General features: G+C 46.4%; 1 protein-coding gene across 1 annotated transcript; it reads left to right on the forward strand.

Annotated features, from left to right (window-relative positions):
• The first annotated feature begins 14,116 nt into the window (after window positions 1-14,116).
• Window positions 14,117-17,061, forward strand: LOC147854214 (amino acid transporter AVT1H-like). Its single transcript, XM_087331298.1, has 3 exons — window positions 14,117-14,828; window positions 15,502-16,106; window positions 16,277-17,061. The coding sequence occupies exons 1-3, from the start codon at window positions 14,402-14,404 to the stop codon at window positions 16,820-16,822; spliced, it is 1,578 nt and encodes a 525-aa protein (XP_087187424.1). The 5' UTR covers window positions 14,117-14,401; the 3' UTR covers window positions 16,823-17,061.
• The last annotated feature ends 819 nt before the right edge of the window (window positions 17,062-17,880 follow it).

Genomic DNA, 17,880 nt, shown 5'->3' on the forward strand with positions numbered 1-17,880 from the left:
GTTCCAGTTTTGCTTACCGGCCGATTTCCGGTTTTGCATACCCGTTCCGGTTCCGGTTTTGCTTACCGGCCCGTTTCCGGATTTGCTTACCGGACCCGTTCTCCGGATTTGCTTACCGGCCAGTTTCCGGTTTTAGGGATTTGGCCACCATCATCCATCAAGACAAAGTGGCCAAAGTTCTCTCAGCACAAATGAAAAATGAGGGAGCTCAAGGTGTTTATATAGCCAGGGCCTTAACTTTCCTATCTATGTGGGATAGTTCTAATTTCTCTATCTAATCAAACTTCATTTTCCCATAACTTGATATGTATTTCTCCATTTTGTATATAGTAAAATACATTTTGAAGCTCTTGAGTATATCCATCTTTCTATAGTAAGCTACTAATCTAATCTATAATAATTATTTCATTATTTTTTTACCTAGTGTGTGAAGATTCACACGACACCGGTGCCCTTGCATGCGCTCAATATCCGATCCACGGCCGAAGCCATGGTCTCTGCAAGATCCGACCCCCTCGACACAAAGACGCGAGTGGGACATGACGCAGAGAGACACGAATGTATGTATATATATATTAACAAGGACAAACAACAAGAAGCACGAAGTCGGTTACAACCGAACAGGCCAGCGAATAGATGTTGATGCATGTTCGTAAACGCTCAAAAAGAAAGGAGTAGGTTGGAGGTGCTGCCGGAAGCACTCGGGCATTCCTCAGAGCAGCGCGAGCCTCCCGAAACCCTGCACAGAAAGAAGCTACAGAGTATGGAAGAGAGAGAAGCCTTCGGCCCACAACCCGACAGCACTTCGTCCTCTCCAACCGCGATTCACCACTCCTCCTCGTCTCCCTCCGACACCGGAAGTCGAAGAGGAGAGGCCTCCGTCACCAAAGGAAGAGGAAAAACAACCGACGACGGAAACTAATCGGGAAAGACCACCGACGCCGGAGAAAATTCCGAAACAAGCACCAACACTACCAACCCGCACACTGATACCGGACGACGACATGCCGTTCCAGTACTCCAAGTATAGAGATGATCCGGACGTGGAAGCTCATGTGCACGCCTTTGAACAGACATGGGAAGCCAACCATGTGTTCCAGCGATTGACCCCGGAGGAAGAAGAACGCTCTAAGATAGCGGAATTTGGCGTCACATTGGAGGGACCGGCAGCAAGATGGCGCCGGACGCAGGACCCGTCTACCATCAACACCTTTGCAAATTTAAAAGCTAAATTCTTGCATTTTTTTCAAAAGGAGGTGGACCAGACCGTAATGGTAGGCTTATTTTATACCATCTGGCAAGAGGCAGGGGAGAGCATTCCCCAATTTGTCATCCGGTTTCAACGGATGCATAGTCAGCTTGCCCGCGCACCCCCGGAAGAGGAATTACGGACTATATTCCTAAACGCGCTCCGGGAACCCCTACGCACGGTTTGCCCGGTAATCGACTTCCGCACAAGTACCATCGACCAGGTCATTGACCGGGTGAGAGATGAAAAAGACAATCTCCTGGCTCACACTAGGAGCACTTCAACGGGCGTTACCGTCCGATGAAGACCTCCGGTTTCGGCAAGCAATACAATGCACAACTTGCTTGAATTCCGAACACTCGGCTCTAGAATGCACTATGAGGACGCAATGTGTAATCTGTCAATCCAAGAGCCATACGACGGATAGGTGCGAGTATAATCTATTGAACCGGCAAGCGCCGCCCGTCCGACAAATTGAGCCACGCAGCAGCCGGGATGAAGAAGACGAACGTTGGCGGCGAATGGACCGCGACCGACCGGCACAGGATGTCCGGTATGGCGATCGACGGGAAAATGATGTCCGGTACGGTGATCAGCGGGATAACTATGACCGGCATGATCGGTACCAGGATTACAATAGACGATACGAACATTACGACCGGGAGCACTCCCCCGGGTATCGTTAGCAACGGGAGGTATACGGCAGATATAACGGACAACCCCGTCAAGAGTACCGTAATAAGAAGAGCTATAACAAAAAACGACATTTTAAAAAATGCGGCTATCCCCGGGATCCGGAACAAGGAGCTCCAAGCAGCCAACCGGTACAAAACCCCGCCCGTACCGTAGGACCTGCCCCGGGTACAACAGACAATGCCGAATCTAGCAATACCCGGAAGGCCTACTGCTACTACTGCCGACAGGAAGGCCATTATAGTAACCAATGCCCGGTGAAGAGCTATGAAAAACGACCGGCGGTAAATATGGTAGTCCCTGAGGTGGCAGATCTGCAGCAGGTGACCACAAGGTCGAAGGGCATGGCCAAAGAATGGGAGACACAGGAGACCATCCGGAAACAAGCAACGGAATGGGTAAAGAAAGCAAACGAGCAGAATGTCACAGACTTACAGCGGCAAAAGGAGAACACCGCAGGGCTTGCCGGCGGTAGTCACTCCGAGAACGAGACATGGCAGGCGTTGCAAGAATGCTAGATTACGTTACCACTAGGAAGACTCCTACAACTCGTGCCAAGATTCACGGAAGGACTGAAGACGGCCATGACGGCCATGACGGCAGGAGAACCATCACCGGCACCGGTACTCTTCTCGAATCTGGAGGAGGGACCAACGGTGGTGGACACCAGCAGTCTGGTAATCACTCCCATTGTAAAAGGGAAAGAACTCCCCGGCACAGTTATAGACGGAGGCTCTGGGGTAAATGTAATAAGCCTCCGGACGTGTGATGACCTAGGAATCCACGAGTGGGAGCCGTGTCCGTTCTGGTTGCGGATGGCCGATACAAGCTCAGTGCTGCCGACAGGATTAATACGGAAATTAGAAGTCACCATCGGCGGTCATACATTTCACATCTCGGTCGTAGTGCTACAATTACAGGCACAAGGCGCATACCCGCTATTGCTAGGGCGGCCATGGTTGAAAACGGCACATATCAAACAGAATTGGCGAAAAAATATAATTACCTTCCGGCGAGGAAAAGCCAAGGTACGGGTACCAACACAGCCAAGGACGAGCACTGGCAAGGAATGTACACCGTTGTATGCGGAATGCGTCAACATGCTAGAAGGGTTAGCGGACGAAGAAGAAGCTCAGTACTTGCAGGAAAACCCGAAGATCATACCCCTCTTCGAAATTGACATTGCTGAAGCAGTAGCACCATACTTACCGCAACCGGAAGAGGCTGAACCAGAACCGGATAAAGACGCAATCCGGGAGTTACGGCAAGCGCAGGAAGCGTTGGAACGGGAAATGGCCGTTTCACAGCACGTGAAAGCGTCGCAACTGGAAGAGGTGAACCTAGGCACCACGGACGAAGCAAAACCGGTGCACATCGCCAAGGAGATGAAGTCCGAAGACAAAACAGCGATGATAACACTTCTCACGGAATTTTGCGATGTGTTCGCTTGGTCATACGAAGATATGCGAGGACTCGACCCTCAGTTATACCAGCATCAAGTGCACTTGAGCAAGGACGCAAAACCAGTGGCACAAGACGGTACCGGATGAATCCTAATTATGCCGCCAAAGTCAAGGAGGAAATCGACAAACTGCTAAGAGTTGGCTTTATCCGTCCAGTAAAGAAAGCAACATGGCTGAGCCCGATCGTAGTCGTACCGAAGAAGAACAGAAAAATTCGAGTTTGCGTAGACTATCGGAAACTCAATGCGGCTACGGTAACGGATGTGTTTCCACTTCCATTCATAGATGGAGTGTTGGATGCCGTCGCCGGCCATGAGGTCTATAGCTTCCTAGACGAATTCAGCGGGTATAATCAGATCCGGATGCACCCCGACGACCAAGAGAAAACGGCATTCGTCACCGAATGGGGGGGTCTTTGTGGCCATGGTGATGATGTTCGGACTCAAAACGGCATCGGCAACATTTCAACGAATCATCATTTAAATCTTTGGTGAATATATACCGGCTTTTATGCAGGTTTTCCTTGACGATTTCGCCGTCTATAGCTGGGAGGAGGACCATTTTCAACACCTCCGTCTTTGTCTAGAAAAGTGTAGAACGTACCGGCTAAGCTTGAATCCGGCAAAGTGTGTATTTGGCGTGTCCAGTGAAACTTTATTAGGACATATTGTGAGCTAGGAAGGTATTGCAGTTGACCCGGACAAAGTGAAAGCCATATTAGAAGCACCGGCGCCGGCAACGGCAAAGGCATTAAGCCGGTTCTTAGGCCAGATCCAGTGGCACAGCCGGATGCTCCGATACTTGGCCGACCTGGCTACACCGTTGCATGCCGCCGTACATCGGACACCATTCCAGTGGACCGACATTGAGGATAGGGCGTATAAGGCCCTCAAGGTACTATTGTCGCAGGCACCAGTAGTGCAGCCTCCGGATTGGAGTAAAGAATTTCATGTGTTCGTGGACGCCTCCGACATCGCAATCCGACACCAGTTTCTGAGCACAGGATTGCCTCCGGAAGAGATGAATCGGGACGAACGGAAACGCCTGGCGGTGCAAAGCCGACATTTCTGCTTACTGCAAGACACACTGTACCACAAGGGCGCGGACGGCATATGGAGACGGGCGGTGCGCAGCGATGAAAAGGAACTGATACTGAGGGAAGCCCACTGCGGAGTTGCCGGCGGTCACTATGCCGGAGATGCGACGGCCAGAAAAATATGACAAAGTGGCCTATGGTGGCCAACGACATTAAGAGATGCGGTACAGTACGCAAAAGAATGTGACCTATGCCAGAGAATGGGCCAGCCAACGGAGCAGGCTCGTATGCCACACCAGCCGGTACTACCACTCGAGCCATTCCAAAAGTGGGGGCTGGACTTTGTAGGACCGTTCAAGCCACCGGCAATGAGAACGGGTAATCGGTACGTTATCGTTGCTACAGATTACTGCACGAAATGGGTGGAGGCCAAAGCTTTACAGGATAACACCGCTGCGTCAACGGCGAAGTTTCTATATGAGTACATCTGGTGCCATTACGGATGCCCAATTGAATTAATAAGTGACCAAGGGGGGCACTTTCTAGGCCAAGTAGTGGAAAGCCTGACGACATTCTATGCCGTTGTCCACAAACGGAGCACACCTTACTATCCACAGGCGAACGGTTTAGCGGAATCAACAAACAAGACGCTCCAGAATATCCTCCGGAAGATCGTCAACGAAAACCGGATGGATTGGGACACAAAGCTACATAGCGCGCTTTGGGCATACCGGACGGCATACAAAACGAGCATCCGAACAACACCGTTCCGGTTAGCGTTCGGACTAGAGGCGGTCATGCCGGTAGACTTCCAAGTACCTAGTTTATGGAGCCAGCTACGGGAACGGCTGAACGAGAAGGAGTCGGAGGCAATAAGGTTGACAGCGTTGTGTGAGCTCGAGGAACAACGACTGGCCAGCATCCTACATTTAGAATTGGAGCAACGGCGACGGAAAGCATTTGTCGACCGGCACAGGAAAGGTATCGAAAAAATGTTCGCAATCGGCAAACCGGTGTTAGTATTCCAAACCCGGATGGGCAAGATGCCGGGTAAACTACGGTTTAGATGGACCGGACCGTATTGGCTAACACGGGAGTATAATGGGTCCTACCAGTTAGGGACACTTGCCGGCGAAGTGCTAGGCAAATGGGTCAACGGATTCCGGTTGAAGGCATATAGAGGATCGATGCCTAAGAACCCATTTGAGCAAAGGACCAACACCAGTCAGGGAAACGGCAACCACCAAGACGGCAGAGAAGGCGAGCCGGTAACTGGGGAGAATGAGGCCGGTAAGGGTCCGAGAGGACCAACGGACAAGTGACGTCACACTAATAATAATAATAACTAAAATAAAAATAATAAAAAACAATCATGCAAAAGCGAGGAATGAATGGATGAAAGAGCGAGGAGCGAAAAGGTACGTAGTGGGCATTTAAAGCGCCACCACAGGACATAATGCTATTTTAGTACACGACATGCACACACTCGAAAAAGGCGCCAGAATGCACAGACAAAAACCACTGCGCGTAGAGACCCTCTACTTTCGCGAACCCAGGAGCACAGAAGCACCAAGACGCTGCAAGATCATCAGACGAGAACCTGCGCACAGAGAACCCCCGCCTTCTGAACTCTCTCTTTCTCAACCTCACTCTCATCACCATCCAACCTCGCCACCACCATCCGACCTCGACACAGACATGGACCCGCAAACGCTGTCGGAAGCCGCCAAGACATGGCTAAAGCAACACGGGCTCGAGGGCTTCTTGATGGTGATGGAAGTACCGCCACACAAAGAAGCCGACAAAGTGATCAAAGAAATCGATATAGAGGTCATAATGGCAAAGGCGATTCGAGCATTAACAGGCCTTCCGGAGGGAGGCATACTCACGATCGACAATCCAACCCCGGAGCAACTCATCAGGTATTTTGGTGAGTACTCTCTAGCCAGCAAGGGCTACCGGACACAAGGCGGCGGAGATATGATGTTCCGCAAAATTGCTCGTGTGCTCCATGAATACGGCCACGTGTACCCTAGACCCCCTGTCATGCCGCAAAACCGGGTAGGGATGATCATCGCCACCTATGAAGGGATCAAGGTGGATTGGCCGGTATTGATCGCAGACGGGTTGTGTGCGGCGATCGAGATCGTCAGAGGCAAAGACGGCAAAGAAGGCCGAGACGGACGGAGGATATGGCACGCCGTAACGCAGTGGCTCACCTTGCTTGTGCCACCCGTCCAGACCATCCAGCCCAAGAAGCAAGGAAGAGTGGCGGACGGCACCCCAAGGACGGCTTCCAAACGGCAACAGTTGTTGGCCTCTAAGGCCACTAAGCGAAAGGCGGCGGATGCAGAACAGGCGGCAGCAGGAAGCGGCAGCCGGAAGCGACAAACGGAGGCGCAGGAGGAACCATCGGCACGCCCCGTAAAGGTCACACTCCGCTGACCGGTGAATAGAGAAGCGGACCCCTTGGCAGCAAAACTCAATGCCAGAGCTCAGGAGGAGGAAATAGGAGCAGCCCACGGAGCACCTCCAGCAACGGTCGTCGGCAAGGACCGTTCAGACGGAGGGAACACCGGCTCCCCTTAGTGAGACTCCCACGCCAAGGAAGGAACCGGAACCGGTGCATATGGCACCAGAAATAGAAGCCCCGGCACCACCGGCAACACCGGCAAGTCCCATCCCGCCAGAGCCGGAAAGGTCAATGCAGCCTCCCTCGGTCAGCCAAGAAGCAGCGCAAGGGGAACCAGGACAGCAGGGTGGTCCACGGGCGGAAACGGAACTGCAACTCGGGGCAACCAGGCGGGACCACCCCTCTACAAGTGAGCCCATCTGTCAAACCTCCGTGCAAGCACAACAAGGTACCGGTAGCTTGTGGCTCCGGTGGATAGGCGAACAGATAGCCGGAGCAGTGGGGTATATTGAGGTGGAAGAAAGAGCGCAAAGCGAACGGTTGCTCGTCACAACCGAACAACTAGAGACGGCCCGGTCCAGAATCCGGTGCCTTGAAAAAGACTTGGATCAGGTCACGATAGAGATGGCCAAAATGGCCTTAACGGCAACACAGATCCAATCACCGGTGACTCCGGCAAGTCTACGGAATAAAGAAACGGAACGACCTGTACATAGCAATAAGACCCCGGCAACGAAAACAGTTCTGGCGAGAGATGCGGCGCAAGCCCAGGAGTTTGCGGAATTGACAGATGAACTTGCTGCACAAGAAGCGCTAAGGAGCCGTGAACGAGAATTGAAGACGGCGGCCGAAGCCAAATTAAAGAAGACTGTTGAGAACCTCCGCCGGGCAGAGGAGAGCCTCCGGAAAGGCCATCAAGCGTACGACCGGCTAAAGGAGGAGAAAGACAAAGTGCTGCAGGAAAAGGACAAGCTACGGAAAACGGCGGAAACAGAGATTGAACGGCTAAAGGAAGAGCTCCGCCAGCAGAAGGACCGCGAGGACCGGGCCCGTCGTCAGATCAATGCACGGCTCAAGCAAAAGACAGATGATTTTGAGCACCTGCACCGGGACTACAAACGGCTGGAAACGGAGCATAAAGAACGGATGGCCGAGCTCCAACAGGCAGTTGATCGGGCCGCGACGGCGATCGCCGACGAACGGGCGGAAAATACAAGACGCTTGGACGAGGCGGAGAAGGTCCGGATGGAGCTCCAGAGGCAGCAGCAGGAAGACAAAGAGAGCGTCAACAGTATTGCAGAAATTACAAAGCACATATCAAAGGCAATTGACGCATTACAAGGCGTAGGCGGAGGACAACGTCAAAATCATCAAACAACTGAAGGAGGAACGGCAAGCGGCGGAATCCAAATCGCAATTGGGAACGAGCCGGATTCAGTCCATCCTCCGGGCATGGCTGAATTAGACAAAACACTTGATTGATGAAAGCTCCGTAAAATGGTGGACAAAGTGGGCACAAAACGCGGCGGAACTCCAGTTGCTACGGGCAGATGTGGCAAACCGGCGAAAGGAAGGATATGACTGTTATACGTTGACTTCCGAGGACTTCACCACCATACGGGACGAGCTGGTCGACGACTTCCAAGTCCTGGCAGATGAACAGCTGGCGCAGGTCAGGCAGCTCGTAGCTCAGCTAGACGATGATAGGCTGGACGCTCAAATCCAGTTTGAAAGCTACGAGCGGTCCCAGGTGCGGGAAGAAAAAGCACGAGAAGCGGCAACGGTTAACCTTAGTGATGAGGAACCGTCGCCGGCTGAGGGCCAGCCGGGTACCAGTCAACCGGAGACCACTACGACGCAGGGAGCAACGACGGAGACGCCGGTGTCAGAGCAACAAACGGAGGAGCAGCCGCAACAACCACCAACGAACCCACCGCAGCAGACATCAACAGAGCAACAACAACAACAACAACAACCACTTCCAGATGAACCATTGGAGCCTCTCGAACAAAGCATTCTGGACATTTTGGACGAAGAATAGCAAGGGTCGGTTGCGGATTCGACGTACAAGGTACTGTCCCACGGGCATGCCATGTGTTACCGGCCGACAAAGGAGTCCAGAGTGGGAAACGGAGAGTTAATTAAGTAGTAGGAATGTGGTTGTAATTAAGCTATGAGTGTGGACGGACGGACCGGAAACAGTATGCCGTTCCGGATCCGGACCGATCCCGAACAGGTGCGGATGGCACCGTTTTGTAATACAGACCGGAAACCTATTTAAAGGCCCGGATACAATGTAATAGTTGGCAGTTAATTAATGAAAGCTTAAGCGTTGTTATCTCTCTGTGTTAATTGTCGTTTTGTCTTAATTGTTATATCTTACGCGTGTGTTATGAAAGACGATCCTAATAAGTAACTTAATTAAGTCGGATTAAGCGTTGAAGTCTAATCCGGTTGCCGTAACACCCTTTGGTGAAGTGTCTCCCGTAGACACCCTGTGTTAGGCCATTGTCCGGCCCGAAGAGTTAACATATCACACACTAGACCAAGTTGAGCTTGATTCTCAACAGGTTCCTTTGTCTTCCGCGTTCCGATTCGGTAAGGAGCGCTTTGGAGTCGGAGCTCGTATCCTTGTCTTTCCGATGCGCCTCCTCATCTAGCAAGCTCGACTTCACTCTTGCTAGGGATAACCGTTTCCCTTCCGGCTCGGCATTGCCCAACGTCACAACCAACGTCTCCCAGTTATTCAGGAGGGAACCGAGCAGGAGTAGAGCAAGCACCTCATCGGCGAGAGGTACTTCCAGCGAGGTTGCTTGGTGTATCAGTCCCTGGAAGGCATTCATGTGCTCCGCCATGCTGGAGCCATCTTGGTACCGGAGTCTTACTAGCTTCCGAAATACCGAAACCTGATTAACAACATTTTTGTTTTGAAACATAATGTCAATCTTCTCCCAGAGCTCATGAGCCTTGCTCTCTTCATTGAAGTTGTTGTATAGACTCATGTCGATGAAGCACCGTATGTACGTTGTTGTCTTCATGTGCATCACCTCCCATATCGTGGCATCGATTTTGTCCGATCTCTTGTCCCCGAACTGAACCGGCAACCAAAGATCTTTAACCACGAGCATGTCCCTCATCTTCGACTTCCACACTGAGTAGTTGGAGCCAGTGAGCTTGAACATGCCTCCCAACGAATCGTCCATTTTTCTGTGTCGTTTCGCTCTGATACCACTTTGACGAGAAATATGCGGAATAATCTCCGGCCACAACCGAAGCGTAGATCACTTGATGACAATGAAACACAAAAGAAATGGGAATGGAGGTAAGTACACAAACAGAAAGAGAATACACAGGATGTTAACGTGGAAAACCCTAAGAGGGAAAAACCACAGGGAGTCCACAGACTCCAAACTAATACTATGTCAAGGTGTACAACAGGGAGCACAGAGGCCATGACCTCTTGCTCACAATCTTCGCCAAGCGGCGTTTACAACAGAGACACAATCTCTGTATATCACTCTCTCTCTATCTCTCTCTCTCTCTCTTACGCACTGTACAGGAGTTACACCAATAACTCTATCATCATCTTTTGAGTTTGCCCTAGGTCATATTTATACTAATATGACTTTCGGGCTATTTACAAATATAGCCCCAGTGGGCTCTCTGGAACATATTTACATATATGTCCCTTCCATCTGATGAGAGGTTCTCACCGGGTCTTCCTTGTCGGGTACTCGTCATCCGGTTCTCACTGGGTCTTCCTTGTCGGGTACTCGTCATCTAGTTCCCATTGAATATGGCGGGGGGTTGGCCGCTTGTTGCAATTATGCCAAGTGTAAGGCTCAATCAAGTGGGGAAATATATGTTGGCTATCATGGCATATTTTGTTTCTTGAGAGTTATCTATTAAAAACATTTTACATGTTTGTTATCATATTTAATTAAGACAAATATTTTTCTTAACTAGTGACTAAGTTTGTGGTAACATTATTTTGATTAAGTTTTCCATGGTTCCATGAAGTGAAGAGGTAAGTGCTTTTATGCATTGAATTATGAAGTGGTATTTGCAATTTAGGACTATGTCGTTATCTGTCTCGCAAATAGTCCACAGTGAGGACGTCAACCCCCACGACTCAAGTGTGAACCTTGGAAGTGCAAGACTCTAGGGTTCAATGGACAATAGCATGGAGCGGCATCACAAACTCTATCAAGTATCCTTATAGATGCCATCATATTTTCTAGAGAAAGATGGCCAAGGCCTTGACATTCATGGGTGTTGGGCCATCCAATATTTTATTGGGCTTTGGTAGTAACCAAAGTAGTGCCCCTCCTTTTGATGATATTTAATAAAAGCATCTTATTGGATATATAAATGCTTGACCCTCATTCCAAATGCCAGAAAGTTGTTGAGGAAGACTTGCATGAATGCAAAAAAAATCAATAATGGTCCTCTAGAACAAGGTTGAAAGGGACTAGAACAGGCAAAACATCATGATCACTACCAATTTGGTGATGAACAAGTTCTTCTCTTGATATTTCAACGTTGTGTGCACCTGGTTATAGTAGCAAAACCAATTCAAGAAGTGATATGTTAGTGGTCAGGGATCATATCCAAGATGAAGTCAATAAAGGGAATTATAAAAGTTGGGTTAGAGAGTGTTATAGTGTTACGTTTCCATAGTCAACATATATCCACGACTTCCCATTCTTCTTGGAAAATAGCTTGGTGGTGTTGTTGAGAACCTAAAGACAACCATCATGAAGAAGCTTACTTAACACTTATCTTGGGCTTGTTGTATGCATATATGTTGTGTAGGTACTACTTACTAGCACTATAAAAATGGAAAATATTGTTAAGATGAGGAAAAAATTAATGGCACTTCCTTAGAGGATACCCACTTTCTTATTGATCATATTAATGACAAGCAAAAGAATAATGTATTAAGGATGCTTAACCACACTGATCACCTTAGAGCGAAGGACATGAGACAAACATTAAATACCATCGTTGTATCATACCATGAATATTACCTTATGTTACACCTTGGTTGTTGAGTAACAGATCCGAAGAAGAGAGGTTATCCTCACCAATAGAGCCTTGACAACATCTCACGATGTCATAATTATAAATGTGGGTAGCTAATCCCCTTCACATAGCTCAATACCTAAGGCTCCCAGACCACTATATGTTCCCACGTGTCATAGGTCCTTATCGGTTTGTTCCAATTCCTTGGATAACTAGTTTCCAATTACCCTAGCTTGAGCCCACATAAACTAGATAAAATTGGTTCGTAAGGTTATTTCTATAGAACATTTAAAGACCTGAGAGGAAAGGTTTTATAGAGAGAGGAAAGGCAAATCTACAACATTGTCTTATCATCCATCATCTTTACTTCATCATTTAAACTATTTACATGCGAATGGGTTCTATATTTTTAATATTTTTATATTATAAAAAGATACTTCCCATTAGTTAGGTAAAGTGTCTTTACACTCCAATATGTACAACAGAAATGTCATCATAGATATTCAACCACATTACCCTAGTATGCGTTAATCATGCTTCAATGTGTAAAAATTCAAAAAAATACCATGAACCTTCTTGGTTGGGCTGCCACGGTGGAAATAACCAAAGGATACAATCACTGCTCTATGGTATGACCTGATTACAAATATACGATTTTAATATGAAGGGTGGGAAGGATCTTCACACGCAGTGGAAACTGTGAGACTCTCCTTTCAACAATCATGGTCAAATTCGCCCTTGGTGGATTATGTAGATGGAGTGGTTAAGTGGTGTTACACCATGCCAAAATGGTTATTCTATATTTTTAATATTGACTCTTGATTAGGAATGGACATGAGATTTATATTACATACCTCATACACACAATGTAAATCAGCAAAATGAGATGAAGTGTGTACATTCTCTATATATGTATTGTAAAATGATGAGATGGAGGCACCCCATATCGCAAGATTTATTTTTTGTAATATATTCAAACCTACTCTCTAAACATATACATATTCTAGATTTTAGAAAAATGTCAAGCTATCCTGAGTAATTATATTCATGATTGGAAACTAATAATGTAAGAAATGTGTCATATGTTGGATTCCATGTAAGTATATTTTTATGAGCATTATGTTTTCAATTGTTAGAATAGAGGATCATAAGACACAAGTCAATTATGAAAGATAATATTCTTAGAGCTACCACATTGCAAACTGAATTCATATTAATTGTAACCTATCTATCTATTCAAACTATTTGAAGCTAGAAGGAATATTATAATTTACCTTTAATTATAATGGATTTGGATATATCAAAATAGGTATATTACACTTTTAGCGTGGAAATACTCCTCACCCCAATAAAATATCCAAGTTCTTGTGCCGATCGTTATCCGTCGTGAGTTACTACATAATAATGCAATGATGTTTAAGTGTTTTTACTAGATGACAAAGAAGATAAGCCATTGTGGAATTATAGCAGGCTACTAACTAGTAACAACTAAAAATGATGATCCATTACGTGCACAATAAATATTTTTGTCACCTAACATGCAACACATGAAATTTATAAATGTTCCTTTCGTGCGGGAAATCCATGGAAAGGAAGATAATGATGTTGAAAGGATGACATGGACAACAACAGAAGTTGGAACAATAACATTAGATAATACAGTTGTGCTTGAATTGGCGACAGGTGTGGGTAACATTTAATGTTGGATGTGATCCTTCCATGGTAAATTACAAAATTTGGCACAATAAAGTAGAACATGGAATATGTTTCACGAACCAAATTCTACTCAAAAGAGATCTCAATAATTGTTTTGGTGAGGTTAATGAGCATCTCCAATAGATAAGTAATGAGATCCCATCAACACCTACTTCCACTATGAGTGTGGGAAAAGGTTGGGGTATGGAAAAAGGGTAGCATAGTTATGTTGAAAAGTTTATAGTAGAAATGTGACTAAAAGAAGCAAGAATATGGGGTTATTTAAGCACGACAATACGATACTAGATTAGACAAACAATGAAAATTGTATAAAAGTGTCAGGGAGAATCCTTTTTTTGTTCTTGCCACGTGTGAATCAACAAAATCTTGATTCTCTAGTCATATAAGTAAAAAGGAATTTATGGGTGTGTTGGAGAGAATGCGCAATGTGTGTGGAAAGAAGGGAGTAGGATTGAAAGGGACAACGCCATGCTTATATAAGGATGAGGAGGCAATCCATCTTTCAAAGCAACTCGAGGACACAATTTGTGGACTTGATTTGATGAACTAATTAGGAGGTGGTTAGAGAGATTCCATCCTTTTTAATTGATAAGAATGGGAGCAATTCTTATGAGTGTCAAGATTATGAGGAGTAGGAAAAGTTTAATATTTCGAGGGGATCATTAGAGAGAGGAGAGAGAGAAAGAGAGTTTTGAGGGGATTGCAATTTCAAATCGTAAACCATCTCCATTCATAAAAAAAGTGTGAAACATTCTCATTGTGTGTTTAGTGTGCGTACATAAGTGCATAAGGCTGAAAACAGAGGGATGGTGGTGGCAAACTGCAAGTTGTCATCATCGGGTGAGCCAATGGTGCCTTCGACGACGACAATTATAGTGAAAACAAGTGAACTCGACCATGTGCCAAAGAGCCGATCGAAGGAGGTCTTTGTGTGTACGTCGAAAAGTACTAACAACAACCATGATAAAGACGACACAAGTGGAGACGATGGTGGATCATCAAATGATCAAGTGGTGGTAAAAGTAAGCAACACATCGACAATGAAGACCGCGGTTCCATACACGACAAGCACTGCAACAAAGCTGAGGGCGATGGAACGGCCAATAGCTTTCGAAGAGGACAAGAAGTGGAAGAAGTTGGTATTGAAAACAGAAGTGTTGGCGAGTGATGTCGACGAGGGACCCAAGTCAACGGTGTTCCAAGCGACACTCAACTGCTTGAGCTTACTTTTCGGTAAGGAACCAAAAAAAGAGAGGAAATAGAACTGGGGTGGATGGGCGTAAGGCGAGATGTAAATGTATGTGGAAATGTGAGGTGGGGCGGGCATGCAGAGGAGGCAAGAAGTAACTTGAGAGGAGAGAAGATGTAGTACAAACATAAGGAGTGTGTGCAGGGTTTGTTAGGTGGGGGTATTAGGTAGAAATGTTTTTTTTTTTAAAACACACAGTTGCACTTTCACATAAACAAGAACCACCCCCCACAATAAATAAAAAGAAACCCAAAAAGAACTGTTTACTTTTGGAATTCCCTGATTTGGGCAGATCCCATGAAACAGGGTTTTCATATGTGTGTGTGCATATGTCCTTGTCTGAATCTGTTGGTGATGCAAGAGAAACCTCCATGTCCACCACCATATCTGCTCATGAACAAACCAAACCATTACTCCACACACACACACACACATGCATGTATGCATGCATGTTGTGTACCTTTGATTGACCATCATCCCTATCATCATCATCATCACCACCAACAGAGGAACCTCCATGCCCACCATGTCTGCTCATGAACAAACCAAACCATAACTACATACACACATACACATTAAACATGCATGTTGTGTACCTTTGATTGCCTATCATCATATCATCATGGCATCATCCTCATGGCCTCCTCCATGGTGCAGGGCTGGGTATATTGTCTTCCCCTTATGCCATCGCGCGGGCGGGATGGGCGGGCGTGGCCGTCTCCCTTGTTGTGGCGGCCACATACGCCTACACGGCATGCCTCATGGGTCGGTGCGTGGCCCTTCACCCCGACACATGCGGCACCTACCAAGACATCGCCCGTGTGGCGCTCGGGCCACGCATGCGCCGCATCATCACCGCGCTCTTCTACATAGAGATCACCGGAACCCTACTCGGCTATTGCATCTCCATCGCCGACAACCTCAACTACATCTTCCCCCACCCGGGATTCAGCCTCCCGGGTCTTAGCGATCGCAACCTTATGATAGCCCTCGCGGCCCTCATCATTTTGCCATCGGTTTGGCTCCGGGACCTTAGCGCCCTCTCCTTCACCTCCATTTGGTGTATAGTGAGCTCTTTACTTCTTCTCTCCGGGGTCGTCGTGGCGTCCACCGCGAATCACATCGGGTTCACACACCCCCTTCCGGTCGCGCGCGTTGGGGGTGTGCCGGTCGCGGCCGGCCTCTATGCCTTCTCCTATGGTGGCACCAGTGTCTTCCCAAGCATCTACAAATCCATGAAGGAACCCTCTAAGTTCATGCTGGTAAGCAAAAACACTCATAATAGATTCATCCATCAAATCATTGGTTCGTTCGTTCTTAGGGGAATCATGTGGCACCTATACATCCATTCAAATATACTTAAGAGGGAGAATATTAACATTGAAGGCCCACAACATATATAGGTTAACATGCTTTCTTGATCTGCATTCAGGCACTTGTGCTTAGCTTTGTCATTGCGACGGCATCGATAGTTGGTCTTGGTGTCGCCGGAGCCTACATGTTTGGCGAGCACACCGAATCCCAGGTAACTCTAAGCATGCCTTTGCACTTCATTAGCACCAAAATAGTGCTATGGTCGACCATTGTCACTCCCATATTCAAATTCGCACTCCAATTGTCGCCCATCACCACAGCTTTAGAGAATCAACTCTATCGTCGTCATAACAAAGGCTCAAAAATGGTGTTGGTTGGGATCGCAACCCTAATGCGGTCTTCCGTTCTTGCTGCAATTGTTATTGGGTCCATGGTTTTTCCGTATTTCCAATATATAGTGGCCTTGGTTGGGTCTTCCATGACCATCGCTATATGTATGATCTTCCCATGCATTTTCTACTTGAAGCTCTTTTGGCACCACCTCAAGTTGCAATCCATAATATTGATATCAATCCTAGTGTTCTTCGGCATGATAGTAGCCGCATGTGGCACTATTGTGGCTTTGCAAGGACTCGTCGATAGCAAGAGAAATCACACGTCGTAAAGTTCGATGGTGTCCACCGGTGCTACAACACAACACTTTACAATGCTTGTCTCTTTTGGGTACACAGGATACACCTCAATGTTGGCTCTTCTATACATATATTAATCCATCAAATTTGAAAGAAGATTAATTAAAGCCTCTATTATTCATTGTATGCATGTTTTATCATAATTTATGTAAAAAATAAGAAAGATGTGTTATGATATATCAAAAAAATTGTAAATAACACTGGATTTCATCAAAAATAGGTCATCTCATGCTTAAATATTTATATTTTATAAAAGGTTTTTGACCTGCACTCCAAATTACATAGTTTTAATTTAAATCTTTGTAGTTTTAACTTCTAGTTGTGTTTTTTTGTTATGAAATGTATGTGTTAAACACCACATCAGTCCACCCCCATATTTTTGTAGTATCGATTGCATCCAATGTTTAGTTCTAAATTTTGATTATAAGCTTTGACGTTAATTAGTTTAGATCTAATCACATTTCATTAATTGTTACCTAAGTTTTACCATTGACTCATGTACCATCCATATGAAGCATTGATTCCGTCCTGCATATGGTAAAGAAGACAACACATAATAGGTTGTAGCTTTATAGCCATAATATTATCTAATATGAAGTACTGATTGGCACAATAAATTTTGGGCGGTTTATAAGCACATGCAAAGTCATTGATTGGAATGTATTAGTCATCCTTGCAACCTACAGGTGAGGCCGGCTTGAATGTTTCTTGCATTGCATTAACTCATCAATATGCATCATGTTCACACTCTTCATGTAATTGATTCTAAATGTGAATGGAGTGAAATCACCCAAATTATCAATGCACATAGTACTAAATTAATGTCAGAATTTTCAAGATTACCTTATTAGTATATAGAAGTGTTAGCACTATAAACAAGATAAAGGGTCGTGTACACTTTTCAATTTGTTTTTTCCTATTTCTCTTATAGAACAAAAATGCTACAGTTAGTGGTGAAAATATGATTATGTAAATGTCAAGATGCATGAGTAATGGACATGGTGTGGAGCCAACAACTCAAATTGTGGGT

This window comes from Azolla caroliniana, unplaced genomic scaffold (genome assembly GCF_043228905.1).
Source record: "Azolla caroliniana isolate FFs.n. ecotype wild unplaced genomic scaffold, voAzoCaro1.0.p SCAF_15, whole genome shotgun sequence".
Lineage (NCBI taxonomy): Eukaryota > Viridiplantae > Streptophyta > Polypodiopsida > Salviniales > Salviniaceae > Azolla > Azolla caroliniana.